Here is a 13,480-nt window from a genome sequence, read left to right as displayed (position 1 = left end):
CAACTCTGTATGACTACATTACTCCCCCTAATTCAAACTAGGGGGGTAGTGTAGACATACCCTCTGTCTTTTTCTCTCTCTCTTTGATTCACAGTCACATTTCTCACTCTCACAAACATATGTTCTTTCTCACACACACATAGACTTCCACAATCTACAAATGTGTAATAATACATTAGTGATAACTAAACTCTCCTTTAGATCGAATACTGACTGCACATATGTGTACCTTTACTCATATGCATAAACATTTTTAAGGTCAGGATCTTAGTTATTGAATGAAATCAGATACAAGAGTGTAGAGAGTGTTATAATGGAGAAAATCCAAGTTCAAAGCCAAGATTACAGTAAAGTCTCATCTGCACAAAATAATAGCTAATATTTTTTAAAAAACGTAATGAGTAAATTGCTTAGGATATTAAAGAGCTAGCCTTTCATTTCACAGGTCATTTAATTGCAGGTCAAGGCTTAATTGCCCCCATTTTTGTAGGCCTTAATGCTTGCAAGAAAATTACTTTGAATAGTCAGACTGGTGCTTTTTGCTTAGCTGTGGAACTTTGATATTTAGTAGGATATTATGAAAAATGGTTGCCATGCATGCACAATAGCTGTTTTTCACAGTTAAATATACTCATAGAAGGTTCTCAGGATCCTGTTATAAGAACCCTTATTTCATTATAACAATTAAAATAGTTGGTTGCTGGAACATCTTATAATAATAATAATTAATAATTAATTAATGCAAAGGTCTTTTTAGCCATATATGTCAAAGCACTTTACAAAGAACATAATATTACTCATATTACCAATGGGAAAACTGCTGCACAGAGAAATGAAATGACAGGACAGTGACACAGCTGGGAACAGTGACAGCGGGTCTCTTGAGACATCGGGCAGAACCCTATCATTATATACTTTGTCACAAAACAGAGAAATCAATGTAAGTTAGATGTTTTTCATGCAGTGAAAACAAAATAGTGTCAGTTACATACCAACACAAAGGACTAAGGCCTGACCTTTTAAAAAATATTTAAAAAATATTTATATATCTGAAGATGCAGATAGTCACCTAGTAGAGTTTTAAAAGTGCCTAGGTGCCTAAGTTCCACAGAAAGTTTGCATTAAATACCTTTGAAAACCTGACCTAAGGGTCTCATCATAGTATAATTGAAGTCAAAGGCAAAACTCTCATTGATTTCAGTAGGAGAAAATAATGCTCTGATATTCTATTTGTACAATTTTCTGTGTGCCTTCAAGCCCTGCTGACCTCTAGGGCACTTGGTATTTCACAAGATTGAACCCCAGTGTCACCATTTTCAAAAGTGATCACTGACTTTGAGTGTTGAGCTTGGGACACGTTGAGGTTGATTTTTCAGTACGGACATATTTTGAGGTGCAAAAATGCAGTTCTGTGTCTCTTTATGGAGCTATTCACTCATTTTTGTGAGCACTTAAACCACTAATCCCATTGATTTCAACAAGACTGCCTGAGTAATAAGTGCTCAGTCAGGTGAATACAGAGTTCCTACTTGGTCCAATTTTATTGGATACTTTTGAACTTCGGCTTAAGTATCAGCAATTTTTATATTTTATTGAGAAGCAGAGTTCAGGGTTAATGTACTAAAGTATATATCTGAATAAAATGGTTGAAGTATAATCTCCTCTCCCCCCCCAAAAAAAAAATTGGTTTGTAACAAAATTGCAATTCAACCTGTGCTAAAATATATGCAGAAAAAAAAGTACACTGGGGAATAAGGAGTCACAGAAGAAATCTCAAACAGATCAATTTTGATTTATTTACTACATTCATCTATTGGCACTAAAATTCAAGTTCAATATTTGATACCTGTATTTTTTTCTAGAGCAGTTATTATGTGCCTAAACTGTGCTACACTATTATAAAAATACGTACACAAATGTAGTATTGCATTTGTTGGTATGTATATACTTCTTAAACTGAGATTCATATATTTTAATTGTTGTTTTGTATAAAAAACCTGCATTTCTAAAAGCATCAGCTCTGTACACAGAGGGCTTTTGGAATCATGTATGTCTAGTGCTCACATGAAAAGGTGTGACGGGCTGCTTGCTGCTCTTGGTGTCATTAGTTACAGGTCTGCCAAGTTTTTACTTAGGGTATGTCTACACTAGCTCGTTAATTCGAGCTAGATAGGCAAATCAGGGAACCGGGGTTGCAAATTAAGCCCGGGATTTAAATATCCCGGGCTGTATTTGCATGTTTCCATCTGGCCACCATTTTTAAATCCCCCTTAGTCCGAACGAACTGACCGCAGCAGTTTAAAGTTAATCCAAACTAAGTCCTTAGTTCGGATTAACTTTAAACTGCTGCGTGTAGCCACGGGCAGTTCGTTCGGACTAAGGGGGATTTAAAAATGGCGGCCGGACGGGAACATGCAAATACAGCCCGGGATATTTAAATCCCGGGCTTAATTTGCAACCCTGGTTCCCTGATTTGCCTATCTAGTTCGAATTAACGAGCTAGTGTAGACATACCCTTGAAGCCCAAATCTTTTCAATAATCCTCTCTTCATATAAAGTGCACGAATAGGGAGAGATGGGAAGGGGAGACACTTTTTTTTTCTGCAGGTGGACCATTCAAATCTTGTTACAGACCTCAAAATCAGTGGTTGGATGACTGATTCTCTAATGTGTATCCAAAGTAGAAAATGGTTGAAAACATTAATCTTTCTTTTCATTGGATTTCTAGATAGGTTGTGTGACAAATGATTCTAATAACATTTTGTATCTGTCGCTTGTAAATCCTATCCTCTGGAAGAAATAGTTACTATGCTAATGTAGGAGAGGAAATTTAGGTAGGAGTGGTTTGCATATCTGAAGATACATTACTCAGTATTCATTTTGAATTTTTAATGATTTTCTTTTACTTAAATTGGTCAGGCAGCACCAGATTCCAAGCGGAGGAAGAATATTAAAGATGACTTCATGCCTATATCATCAAGACTCAGTTTGGTTGTTTCATCTCCAGAACTTAGGTTTAATAATATTAGCCCTCACAATGTAAGGTCTAACTCCTGAAAACACTTATGCCCATGTTTAATATTAAGCAAGCAAGTAATTTTTCAAAAATTAGCCTTGACTACTCATTTGTTTAAAGTTAAGAAGCATGTGCATGAGTGTCTGCAGTATCAGGGCCTAAAATATTGTAAAATTACATTGTGGTCAGAAGATGGGAGAAATTAATAATGTAGTTCAGTAATTGCCTTCATGCATTAACTTTCCTTTGTGTTGTATTCATATTTTGGATATGGACAGATATGTTCCACATATGTCACTGAATACAACACAGTGTAATTTGTGTTGACTATTTCTTTGAGGTGATTGTCAAATTATTTTGTACATTAAGCTATGATTAACTCATTACTTGATCACTATCTATTCTTTGTTTATTAGTACACCTTTCTAACTGTACATGGTAGATTCTGACACCCCCACTCATGTTGAATAAGTCCTTGATCTGCAAATACTGCTATAGAAGTGGTGCAGGAACATTTTTAAGAGTTGAAGTGCTGATATCCCTCTTACTCCAGTCCTTCCCCCAGATGAATGTAGTAAAGAAACCAGCTGAGGCTGGGAGCAAAGACCTGGTGTGCGGGGCCAGCAGCCAAGACCTGGGGAATGGAGCTGGCAGCAGAACCTCCAGTGTGCAGGACCGAAGCAGAGCTCCTGACACACAGGGCTGGCAGAAGAGCCTCAGGAGCCTGGGGTGGCAGCTAGGTCCCCAGACAAATGGTTAGCAGCAGATTGTGTGGCACATGGGGAGGCAGACTTGACCTGGGAACTAAGCTGGGATCACAGCGGTGTTGCAGCACCCTCCACCTCCTAGTTATGGCATTTATGGCTACATGTGATGACAGGTGATATTCAGACTACTGTGTTAGTAATGATCACAATGTGTGTTCAATAGCTGCTTTCCCTGGGGGATGACGGTAATACTGTAAAAGGAGAGGTTTCTAGGTGGGTCAAATAGGGTCAAATTTCTACCTGTACAGTAGTGAATCCTTCCATTCCCTTGCTATCCTTTTCATTTCCAAAATTGCCTTTCATCATATATGTACAGCATGTACTCCCTATTATCTAGTTCGATCAATTTAATTTACACTTTGGATGCTGTTAATGGAGGATATTGATTGTCCAGGAATGAACTGGTTTCCTGGCTCTAATCGAATATAGACATCCTCATAGAATAATTGGGGAGAGTCCTGAGGGACTAGGTTGGGAAGGGACATACTTTGTGTCAAAGCTGCAGTTCAAGGTGAACAGTGCTGCACTATAACGTACTTACGAAGTGATAATGGAAACCACAGGGGGGGGGGGAAAGGAGATAGGGACAAACAAAGGCCTGGGGAATTGCTGGGAGGGCTGGAGCTGGGAGACTGAACATTTTGATTTCGAATCTGGAGTGTACAGTGGCTGTGTGTGTGTAGCGGGGGAAGCTTTTTTAATCCAAAATATCTCCTCCTCCCCACCTCTCACTAGCATGTTGCTACAGCCTGGGAGGGTCCCGCAGAGCGAGGGCGCCAGCCGCAGGCAGGGAGGGGAACATTTGCCTGACGGACGTAATCCTCCCCAGCAGCGGAGTGTTTATGGTCCGCCGGAGGGGGGTGCTGGCGGCGGGGCTTGGCCGTGCTCTCCCCTCCCCGGAGAGTTTCCCCTGGTGGGGGCGCTCGGGGTTGCCGGCTCGTCACCGGCTCCCGGGGCCGGCCGGCGCGACATGCGGAGCTGGGGAGGCGGCGATGCAGCGGGCGAGGGAAGCAGCCACGCGAGTCTCTCTGTATCCGGCTTCGGGCAGAGGCGGCGACCATAGCGCGGAGGGCGGGGAAGCGGCAGCGGGAGGCGCCGCCTGTGCCCGGGCTGTGGAGGTGCGTGTCTGCTGGGGGCCGGCTGGGGGTGGCAAGGGCTCGTGGGGGGCTGCTTGGGCCCGGCCGGAGCGAGCGGAGCGCGGGAAGCGGCTGTAGGGCTCACGGGAGGGGGGGGGGGGCTGCTGAGCTAAGTGGCTGGGATCAGCAGGGAGGGGAGAAAGTTGGCGGCTCCGCCTCTGGTGCCCTCCGGCGGGCGGGGGGCGGGTAACGGTTCCCGGGTGGCTGCGCTGGGGCGCCAAGAACTAACGTCTGGGGGGCGGACGGGAGGCCAGGGCTGAGGGGCAGCGCGGGATGGCAGAGCTGGGCCGGGGCAGAGGAGAGGGGCTGTTATTTAATAGTTTGATTGACTGGACTCTGCCTTTGCATCGGGTCCTTTTAGTTGTGTGAGGGACAGTGTTTTCCGAAGCCAGGTCTATATTATTTTGGCTTTTAGTTTTCCCCTTTAAGTTTATGTACCCCCCTTGTAAATTTACTCCCAGCGTGGAAGCACCATCACCAACAGATTTCCTTTAATAATTTAGCAACCTGAACGGTGTAGTTCCTCTAAAAAGATCAGGTTGTCAGTAATAACCGAGACGGGTTTTGTGTCCTCCCCTTCACCCCCCTTATGCTGTACTTTGCCTCGATTTTTGTTCACATGCACCCCCTGTGATCTGTGGCACCTTTCCACCCTCCATTGCTGTGTGGTATTTGTATCGTGTTGTCTTTCAGGCAGCTCTCATTCAGCCTTCCTGTCCCCGTAGAGATGTGATGTGTTGTGTTCCCCCCCCCCCCTTAGACTCATGTGAAGCGGGAGACCGTCACGTTTCATTTTTTTTTTCCTTTCCCAGGTGCTGAAAAGGAGGGCTGCAGCTCCCAGAAGCAGGATCGAGGACATTTCCCCCTTCACCCCTCCCCTAGGAGCTTTACAGTTTCAGCTGCCAAATCTGTGGAGGAGAGAGACTTTCGCACCCCCCTCCTCCCCAATCTGAAATATACAAAAAGCGGAAGAAGAGCCAGCAGCAGGGGAAGGGGGTGGAGGGAACAGCAATATTGTTGCAGTTATAGTGGGAGAGGCTGATGGCGGAGTTTGGCAGCAGAGGTGCTGCCTCTGGTAGCACCAGGAGCGAGGGGCTTCCCTCCTCTCCGGGTCCCGTCCAGGGGAAGGTGGCTTTCAAGGCAGGAGATGGGGAAGGAGGCGGCGGTGGTGGCAGCAGTAGATCCCGCGTTGATAGTGCAGGCGGCGGCGTCTCTAATGGGGACTGCACTCTGGTTGGAGACGAGACGGGATCAGCACAGCCCGGTAGCCCTGGCAGCAAAGAGAGAGGATGTTCCACCGTGCAACAGAGGGATGGCAAACCCGGCATCCCCCGGAGGAGCAGTATCATCAAGGTAAGAGGGCTTGCCCCGCCCCAGCGCAGGGATTTCTTTTTGCCTGGGCGGGAAGAGATGCGGTGAGGGGGAGATCTAGCTCCCGTAGCTCAGTCAGGCTGAAAGGATTTGTGATTTTTGTGGAGGGGGGACTTGGTCTGCCATTGAACGTATTGGACAAACTGGAGAGAGAGGATCTTATGCGCAGGATATTAATATTATTGATCTCAGAGGGCTTCTTGCCCAAAGCAGGTGGAAGGAAAACAAAGCCTGGCTGATTACTAGTAAAGCAACGAAAACGAGCATCACTGAAAGCCGTTTGTGTCAGGGTCCCTGCTTAAAATCTGAGATGGTGGTGCACCCCAGCAGAGCAATTTTGTGGCTCCATTGGGGAGGGAGGTGAAAGGAAGACACGCACAGGTGATGGGAAAATCAGGCACTCATTGGTCTGGGGAAAAGGGGGGGAGGTAAAATATGAAGGCTTCCTCCTTAAAGCAGTCAGTGCGTCTAGCAATAGACTATAATGTACTTTGCATGGTAGCAACCTTTGTCTACTATTATACCTGTATGTAGATTCAGCTGTTAATGTTTAAACATGACAAGGGTAGGCTTTATATAATGTAAATCATTGGAGGAAGGGATGGAAGATTTCTAAGAATAACCATTATGTAAGTATAGGTATTCCCTTTCCTTATACCTTTCATAGCTCCATCAGATAAGTCTAGCGAGCTTTAAAAAAATCTTCCAAAAAGAAAGCAAATTTATTTTTATTAAAAGTACACTAGCGGTGAGTTTCACTGACTGATATAAATAATTGGCTTTTCTTCTTACTGTTACACATTTTTTGGGCACATGTAATAATATATGCTGAAATGTGAATATGTATTTTTGCTACCTGGACAACAGTGAATTATATCAGGAAAAGCTAGGCCACTGGTGTATCTCAAGTTGTGTTACATGAAACTGCAGAACCTTGGTTTGAGAACCAAGGAGAGGACAAGGACAGCTAGTGTTAGTGCACCCACCCTTCCTGTCAACACTGATGATAGTGGGTGGGGTAGTGGGGAAACTGCAACAATAAACAAGAAGCAGTTGAACATTGTGTTTGCATAATTTAGTATTCATTTGACTTCCAAATACAAGATCAGTATTAATTTCTTCCCCTGTGGTTCACATATCTGGTTGTCCAAAAAATATATTGCATTGTATGCGGTATATTACAAGTGGTTGTGATGTTGATTTTTTTGTGTCACCTGTTTTATACAATAAGCTTATATTTTTGTAAGATATAAACAAGCATATAAAGTTTAACAATAAAATATAAAACTAAAGAATACAACTGTGGAAATATTAAAAGAGATTTTTTAACTTTTAATATTATTTCTTAATGCATGCCATCTTTAACTCTAAAACTCTTCTATTTCTATAGAAATTTTTAAAGGAATGATACCTGAAAGTTGCTACTTGATAATTCTCAATTTTATACATTTGAAATTAACATATTTTAGCTTAGAACTGATATCTTTTGCTGTGTAAAAAAGTCTCAGCGAGGTAGCCGTGTTACTCTATAACTTTAAAACCATTGAGTAATCCTGTGGCACATTAGAGACAAAAAGAAATATATAGTATCATGAGCTTTCATGGGTAAAGCTGGAGTAATTTGCTGTGTAGTTTAGATAAATAGTATGTAAGATGGAAAAAATCCAGTGAACATCAGTAACTTTTGAAATTATTTGGGCCATAATTTTTTTAGACTTGAGTACTTTAAAATAGGTACTAAAATGAAAATGGTTTGACTTCCAGAATTGCTGATGAATACCCTGCCTCCTATAGTAGTTAATGTGTTTTGAGTATCTTGTAAATGCTTACTTTTAGGAGGCAGTCTTACAATTTTAGCAGCAACATTTAGTATTATCTTAACATTCAATATCTGACACTTGTCCATCTGTATCAAAAATCAAGATACAGGTATTTTAACTATCATAGTCCCGTTTGTAAAACTTTTTTTGAAATTTAAGTGGCTTATTTTTATATGATGGGCTAAAGTCTGTCTTTTCCAAGGGATATGGGTGTTAATGTAAAATCTCAGCAAGATACAAGAAGTGCACTTTCTTTACTTACAGATGTAAAATCCTATTTAATTGGTTAACTGGTTAAACATATTGTTTAACCAGTTAACCCACAGAAGGGGAGGTGAAGAGGGTACTCCAGCCTGGAGTGGCTGCCCCTGCCCGCTGGTGGGCTGAAGCAGTCCCTGCCTGTGGAGTGCCCTGGCCTACCACAGACAGAGGCTGCTCCAGCTGGGATGCCAGAACATCCCCTACCTGCAGTGCAGACAATGGTAGCTGCCTTCTCTAATCCTTCTTCTTTCCTCTCTGTTCTTTCCTCTTTTTTTGTTTGTTCTGGATCTTTCCGCTTTCTATATTTAATTATTTTTTGATCTTTTTCATGCTTTTTCTTTTTGTACCCACTTCACCGATAGCTCTTCTTTCTCCTTTGTGGGATGAGTGTGTGCTACTTGGGTTGGAAGTATTCATAGAAGCTCAATGTGCACTAGTAGCTGAGCTAAGTGTTGTGGAAAAACAGAAGATGACCTTGAGGTGAGGGCTGCTGCTTGGCTTCATCCTGAGTCTGGGAGCTGTACTTATGGCCAAGTGTATTAAAGGATTGTGCAGGAACAAGTAAAGATTGTTTTCAGTGGAGAAGCTTGCTGCTTTACTTTGAATCTCTTGGAGCAGATGCTTGCCTTAGGTAGAACATTGTTGACATTCTGAGCGCAGAAGGTGGGGGCTCGCAAAATACCTTAAATACCTTGCCTCTATAAACTCTTCTTACAAAAAAACCTCCTCAGAGTCACAGATGCACTGGCTCTGGAAAATAGGCTGCCGCTATCAAGTGATTTAAATCCTGAAAAAAACAGGAAGGAACACTTGAATTCCTTCCCTGGGGTACACCAAGCTATTTTGCCACAAAAGAGCTTGAAAATAGAAGCAAAAAGTTCATAAAACAAACTATCTCTGATAGCTGACCTCTCAGGCTAGGCAGACACACACACAGACCTCCTGTTACCGTCCAGGACACACAAATTAAATCATCAACAAAAATATGCTTTCTAAAGCATACTTAGTTGCTAGGTGTTACAGAACAACTAAGAAAGAACAGCTCAAAACACAAAAGAACAATCTCTTTGGGCTATATCTTAAATATGGTGATTGGGGAAGGGAAAACACATGGAATTCACACACAGAATGTTAACCAAACAACCAAAATAAAGAAAAATACCCTGATTATGACTAAATACACATTCCCCCCTTATTTACTCAAGATCCCTTCATGGTTCAGTCCACTTCCATGCCCCAAATTTGTTGGAAACATGGTAGTTCTGTCTGGGTTTACATCATTCACTGTCTCCCAACTCCTGGCTTAAACTCACACACAAAGAGAGCATGCACAGTATCTATCTACCATTCGGATTTCAGCACTGTATCCCATTGATTATTTTGGCCCCCTGCCAACACCCTTAGCTACCTGAATTTAACCCTTTAGTTACCAAGGGCTGGCCTGTACTCCTCTTATCCATCACAGCTGTTCATGAAGCTCTTCTCTCCATACTGTTCCTTTTCTTTGTACCATGCTATCCTCCCAGAGTGGAGAATGATATACAACCTAGGGGTTATTTCAGGTAATCTTTTATGTTACTGGTTATGTCTACACTTGCACCCTAGTTTGAACTAGGGACGCAAATGTAGGCATTCGAAATAGTAAATGAAGCCGGGATTTAAATATCCCTCACTTCATTAGCATAATCTCAGCCGCACCCTGTTTCAGAACCCAGCTGTTTCGAAAGTGAAAGTGTGCTCTGGGCCGCGTTAGTTCGAAACAAACCCCTTGGTTCGAACTATCGTTACTCCTCAAAAAACGAGTAACGTTAGCTCGAACCAAGGGATTCGATTCAAACTAACGCGGCCCGGAGCACACTTTCATTTTCGAAACAGCTGGGTTCCGAAACAGCGCGTGGCCGAGATTATGCTAATGAAGCGCAGGATATTTAAATTCCGGCTTCATTTACTATTTCGAATGCCTACATTTACATCCCTAGTTTGAACTAGGGTGCAAGTGTAGACATACCTGCAGTGTCATGTTTGTGTGTCTTGCAGGGATATCCTGTTTTTTAGATGTCCAGTTCATGAACTTAAATAGTTTACTAGTGCATGAAAATGAAACATGTAAGCAATATTCCTTAGGGTACGTCTAGACTACATGCCTTTGGCGACAGAGGCATGTAGATTAGACTATCCGGCAAAGGAAAATGAAGCATTTAAATAATCGCCGCTTCATTTAAATTTAGACGGCTGCCGTGCTGAGCCGATAAGCTGTTTGTCGGCTCAGCGCGGTAGTCTGGGCACTCCGCGGTCGACATCAAAGGCGTTTGATCCCTGGGAGGTCGACATCAAAGGCATTTGATCCCTGGGAGGTCGACAAATGCCTTCGATGTCGACCATGGAGCGCCCAGACTACCGCGCTGAGCCGACAAACAGCTGATTGGCTCAGTGCGGCAGCCATCTAAATTTAAATGAAGCGGCGATTATTTAAATCGCTGCTTCATTTTCCTCTGCCGGGTAGTCTAATCTACATGCCTCTGTTGCCAGAGGCATGTAGTCTAGACGTACCCTTAGTTACTTCTAGCTAAGGTTTCCTATATAATTACCTTTAATATAGGAATTCCTTTAAATAAATCCCTATTTCTATCACAACTGGAATGGCCCTAGTACTATGATCTTTTTTTCTTTCATTACTTTAATCTGCCACTGGCTGTTTTGTTACAGCTTAATAGGCTTGCAACTAGCAGACAGACTGTAACTCCCTCAATCAAATTGTTCCCGGATCAGCCCTTTTCAGGTTTCCACCTTTCTCCTTGCTAGTTTAGGGTAGATAGTACGTCTTATTTAGTAGGATTTACAGATAATATAAGTAAATCTCCCACCTGAAGACCCAGGAGCTGCTGCATAACTTTCTGAGCTACTCTATATAGACATGTGTATCTTATTTTCAGTAAACCTAGTAAACTATGGGAAAGAATGAACAGCAGCAGTATTATTTCCATTCATGTGCCTTCTCTTCTTCCTCATTTCAATGATAGGGCAAAATTCATGTAACTTAAATAATAAACATGACAATGATCATATAACTTCTTTGTTAAGCTTTCCATGCAATCATATTTATAGCGCTCAGAAGTTTCAACATGTTGCATATGTTAGTGACAAAAAAAGCATGTCACTGCTTGCTAGCAATGAAGTGACCAGGACACCTCAAAGTCATTGTTCATTTGTGGTATGCCTCTGTTTCTAAGCTGAAAACACATGCCTTACTACTTCACTGAGGTCATGTCTACACTAGGAAATTATTTTGAAATAATTATTTAGAAATAATGACTCCCGAAATAACTTATTTCAAAATAAGCTTGTTCCCCAAGAAAAGCAGGAGTTATTATTTTGAAATAACTAGCCTTTTATTTTGAAATCTAGGGTTTGCTAGTGTGGATGCTCTGCATGTTATTTGGAAATAAGAGATGTTATTTTAAAATAACTCCCTAGTGTAGACCAGTGGCGAGACACACAAAATGCTACAAAATGATGCAACTTCCTCTCATAATTTGAACATTTCTTTATATTTTTTACTTGCTTCAAGCGATAAGAAGTACTAAACAAAACATTGGGGCACGTGCAAGATTTTGAAATGCAGACAACATTTTTATTAACTGGCACAGTGCTAACAAGACAGTTAAAGAGTACCTCCAATGATTTCTGCCAGGGTCTATAAACATATTAATAAAATGTTGTGTTCAGTGGTATCAATCTGCATTTAAAAGAATCAGCATGGATACTTTTTTTAAAAGGCCAGGATGAGGTCAAGGTCCAGCAAGTACAGTTATTTCTGTATCCTAACTAGGTCTAAAATGAGACAAGAATTCCCCCCAGGAAATTTGTGGACTTGAGGCAGTATCTCTCAAAGTGGGCCACGGGCCTACTTTGGGAAAGCTGCTAATGGGTTACTTCTTGCAGTTCCCCTTGGCTGGAAACAGTGAACCAGAGCCAATGGGAGCCACAAGGCTCTGTGGCTGCAGAGCTTTTACATAAAGCAGAAAGGCCCATTAGCAGCTTTCCCAAAGCAGACCCATGGCCCACTTTGAGAAACATAGACTTTAAGTTGTTATAGAAATGGCTTCATAGTAACCTTTCTACAATTGAAGGCTTGGGATAAGGCAAGTTTATAATTTTCTGGCTAAGTGCGTAGCATCTTAATGAACTATTGTTGGAAGTCTGTAAAAGAAGTTGATATTTTCCCCACTCAATAATGGACTCTGTCTTTTTGTTAGTTTTTAAAATTAATGTAGGTGATAGCCCAAAGTTCTTCCAAAAACTATGGAACCTCAATGAACATGATTGGCTGGAACTCAAGGAAAGAAACTGGCCACTTCTCTTTCCTAACATACAATTTAGTCCCATGGACATTGCCACTCCAGCCTAGACTAAATCATTCTTTTCTCTAAAAGAAATGGAAAATTCCTCAAGAAATAGATATTTGACAGCATCTGAATAGAAGCATCCATATTCATTAGACTCTCCACTACCTGGAGCAGTTTCGCTTACTGAGGTGTGGTAGATGCTATGGGGTAGGAATAGAGAACCTTTTTGTTTCATTCACATCTTCAGTGTAGGACTTTAAAATTTATGCTATGATCGATACAGTTTGTAATGTGATTTCTGCCACCTATACACTAACTTCCTCTCTAATAGTTTCATTTGAAAAAGAGAATCAGTATATCATTGTGATATGACCTACAGGAGCTATCTTCTGTAAAATAAGGATGTTAAATATAGTTTAATCAACTAGTCGATGGATTTTCCATTGATTAGTTGATAAGCAGGGGAGATGCAGTGGGATTAGCTCCCGGTCCTGGCAGCTAACCTTGTTGGGGCTCTACTTTTTAAATGTATTAAGAACTGGCAGGTTCCTAAGGCGTACACTAATACATTTAAAAGGCTGAAGCACAGCAGGGGGGACCCAGCATGAGCCGGGACAACTGATTTCCACCTTGTGCTGGGTCCCACCCGCTGCGCTTCTGATTTTTAAATGTATTAAGAGCCAACAGATACATTTAAAAAGCAGAATTGCAGCATCTGGGATTGGGCACAAGTTGGGAATCAGCTGATGTCAGGAATCCCTGC

At 42.0% G+C, this 13,480-nt stretch overlaps 1 protein-coding gene across 3 annotated transcripts in view; it reads left to right on the top strand.

Moving 5' to 3' along the window:
- The first annotated feature begins 4,622 nt into the window (after positions 1-4,622).
- PLCL2 (phospholipase C like 2) overlaps positions 4,623-13,480 on the top strand; it is a 213,221-nt gene continuing 204,363 nt past the window's right edge. The window contains exons 1-2 of one of the 3 annotated variants that reach the window (XM_075922108.2): positions 4,623-4,901; positions 5,732-6,272. In XM_075922108.2, coding sequence (XP_075778223.1) covers positions 5,961-6,272 — 312 coding nt within the window. In that variant the 5' untranslated portion in view covers positions 4,623-4,901; positions 5,732-5,960. Of the gene's footprint in view, positions 4,902-5,041; positions 5,312-5,731; positions 6,273-13,480 lie in introns of those variants that run through there. The other 2 variants (XM_075922106.2, XM_025189747.3) reach the window with 2 other exon arrangements.

This window comes from Pelodiscus sinensis, chromosome 2 (assembly GCF_052426305.1).
Source record: "Pelodiscus sinensis isolate ZL-2025 chromosome 2, ASM5242630v1, whole genome shotgun sequence".
In the NCBI taxonomy this organism is placed as follows: domain Eukaryota; kingdom Metazoa; phylum Chordata; order Testudines; family Trionychidae; genus Pelodiscus; species Pelodiscus sinensis.
The sequence above is the reverse complement of the archived record's forward strand: the minus strand, read 5'-3'. Positions and strand labels throughout refer to the sequence as shown.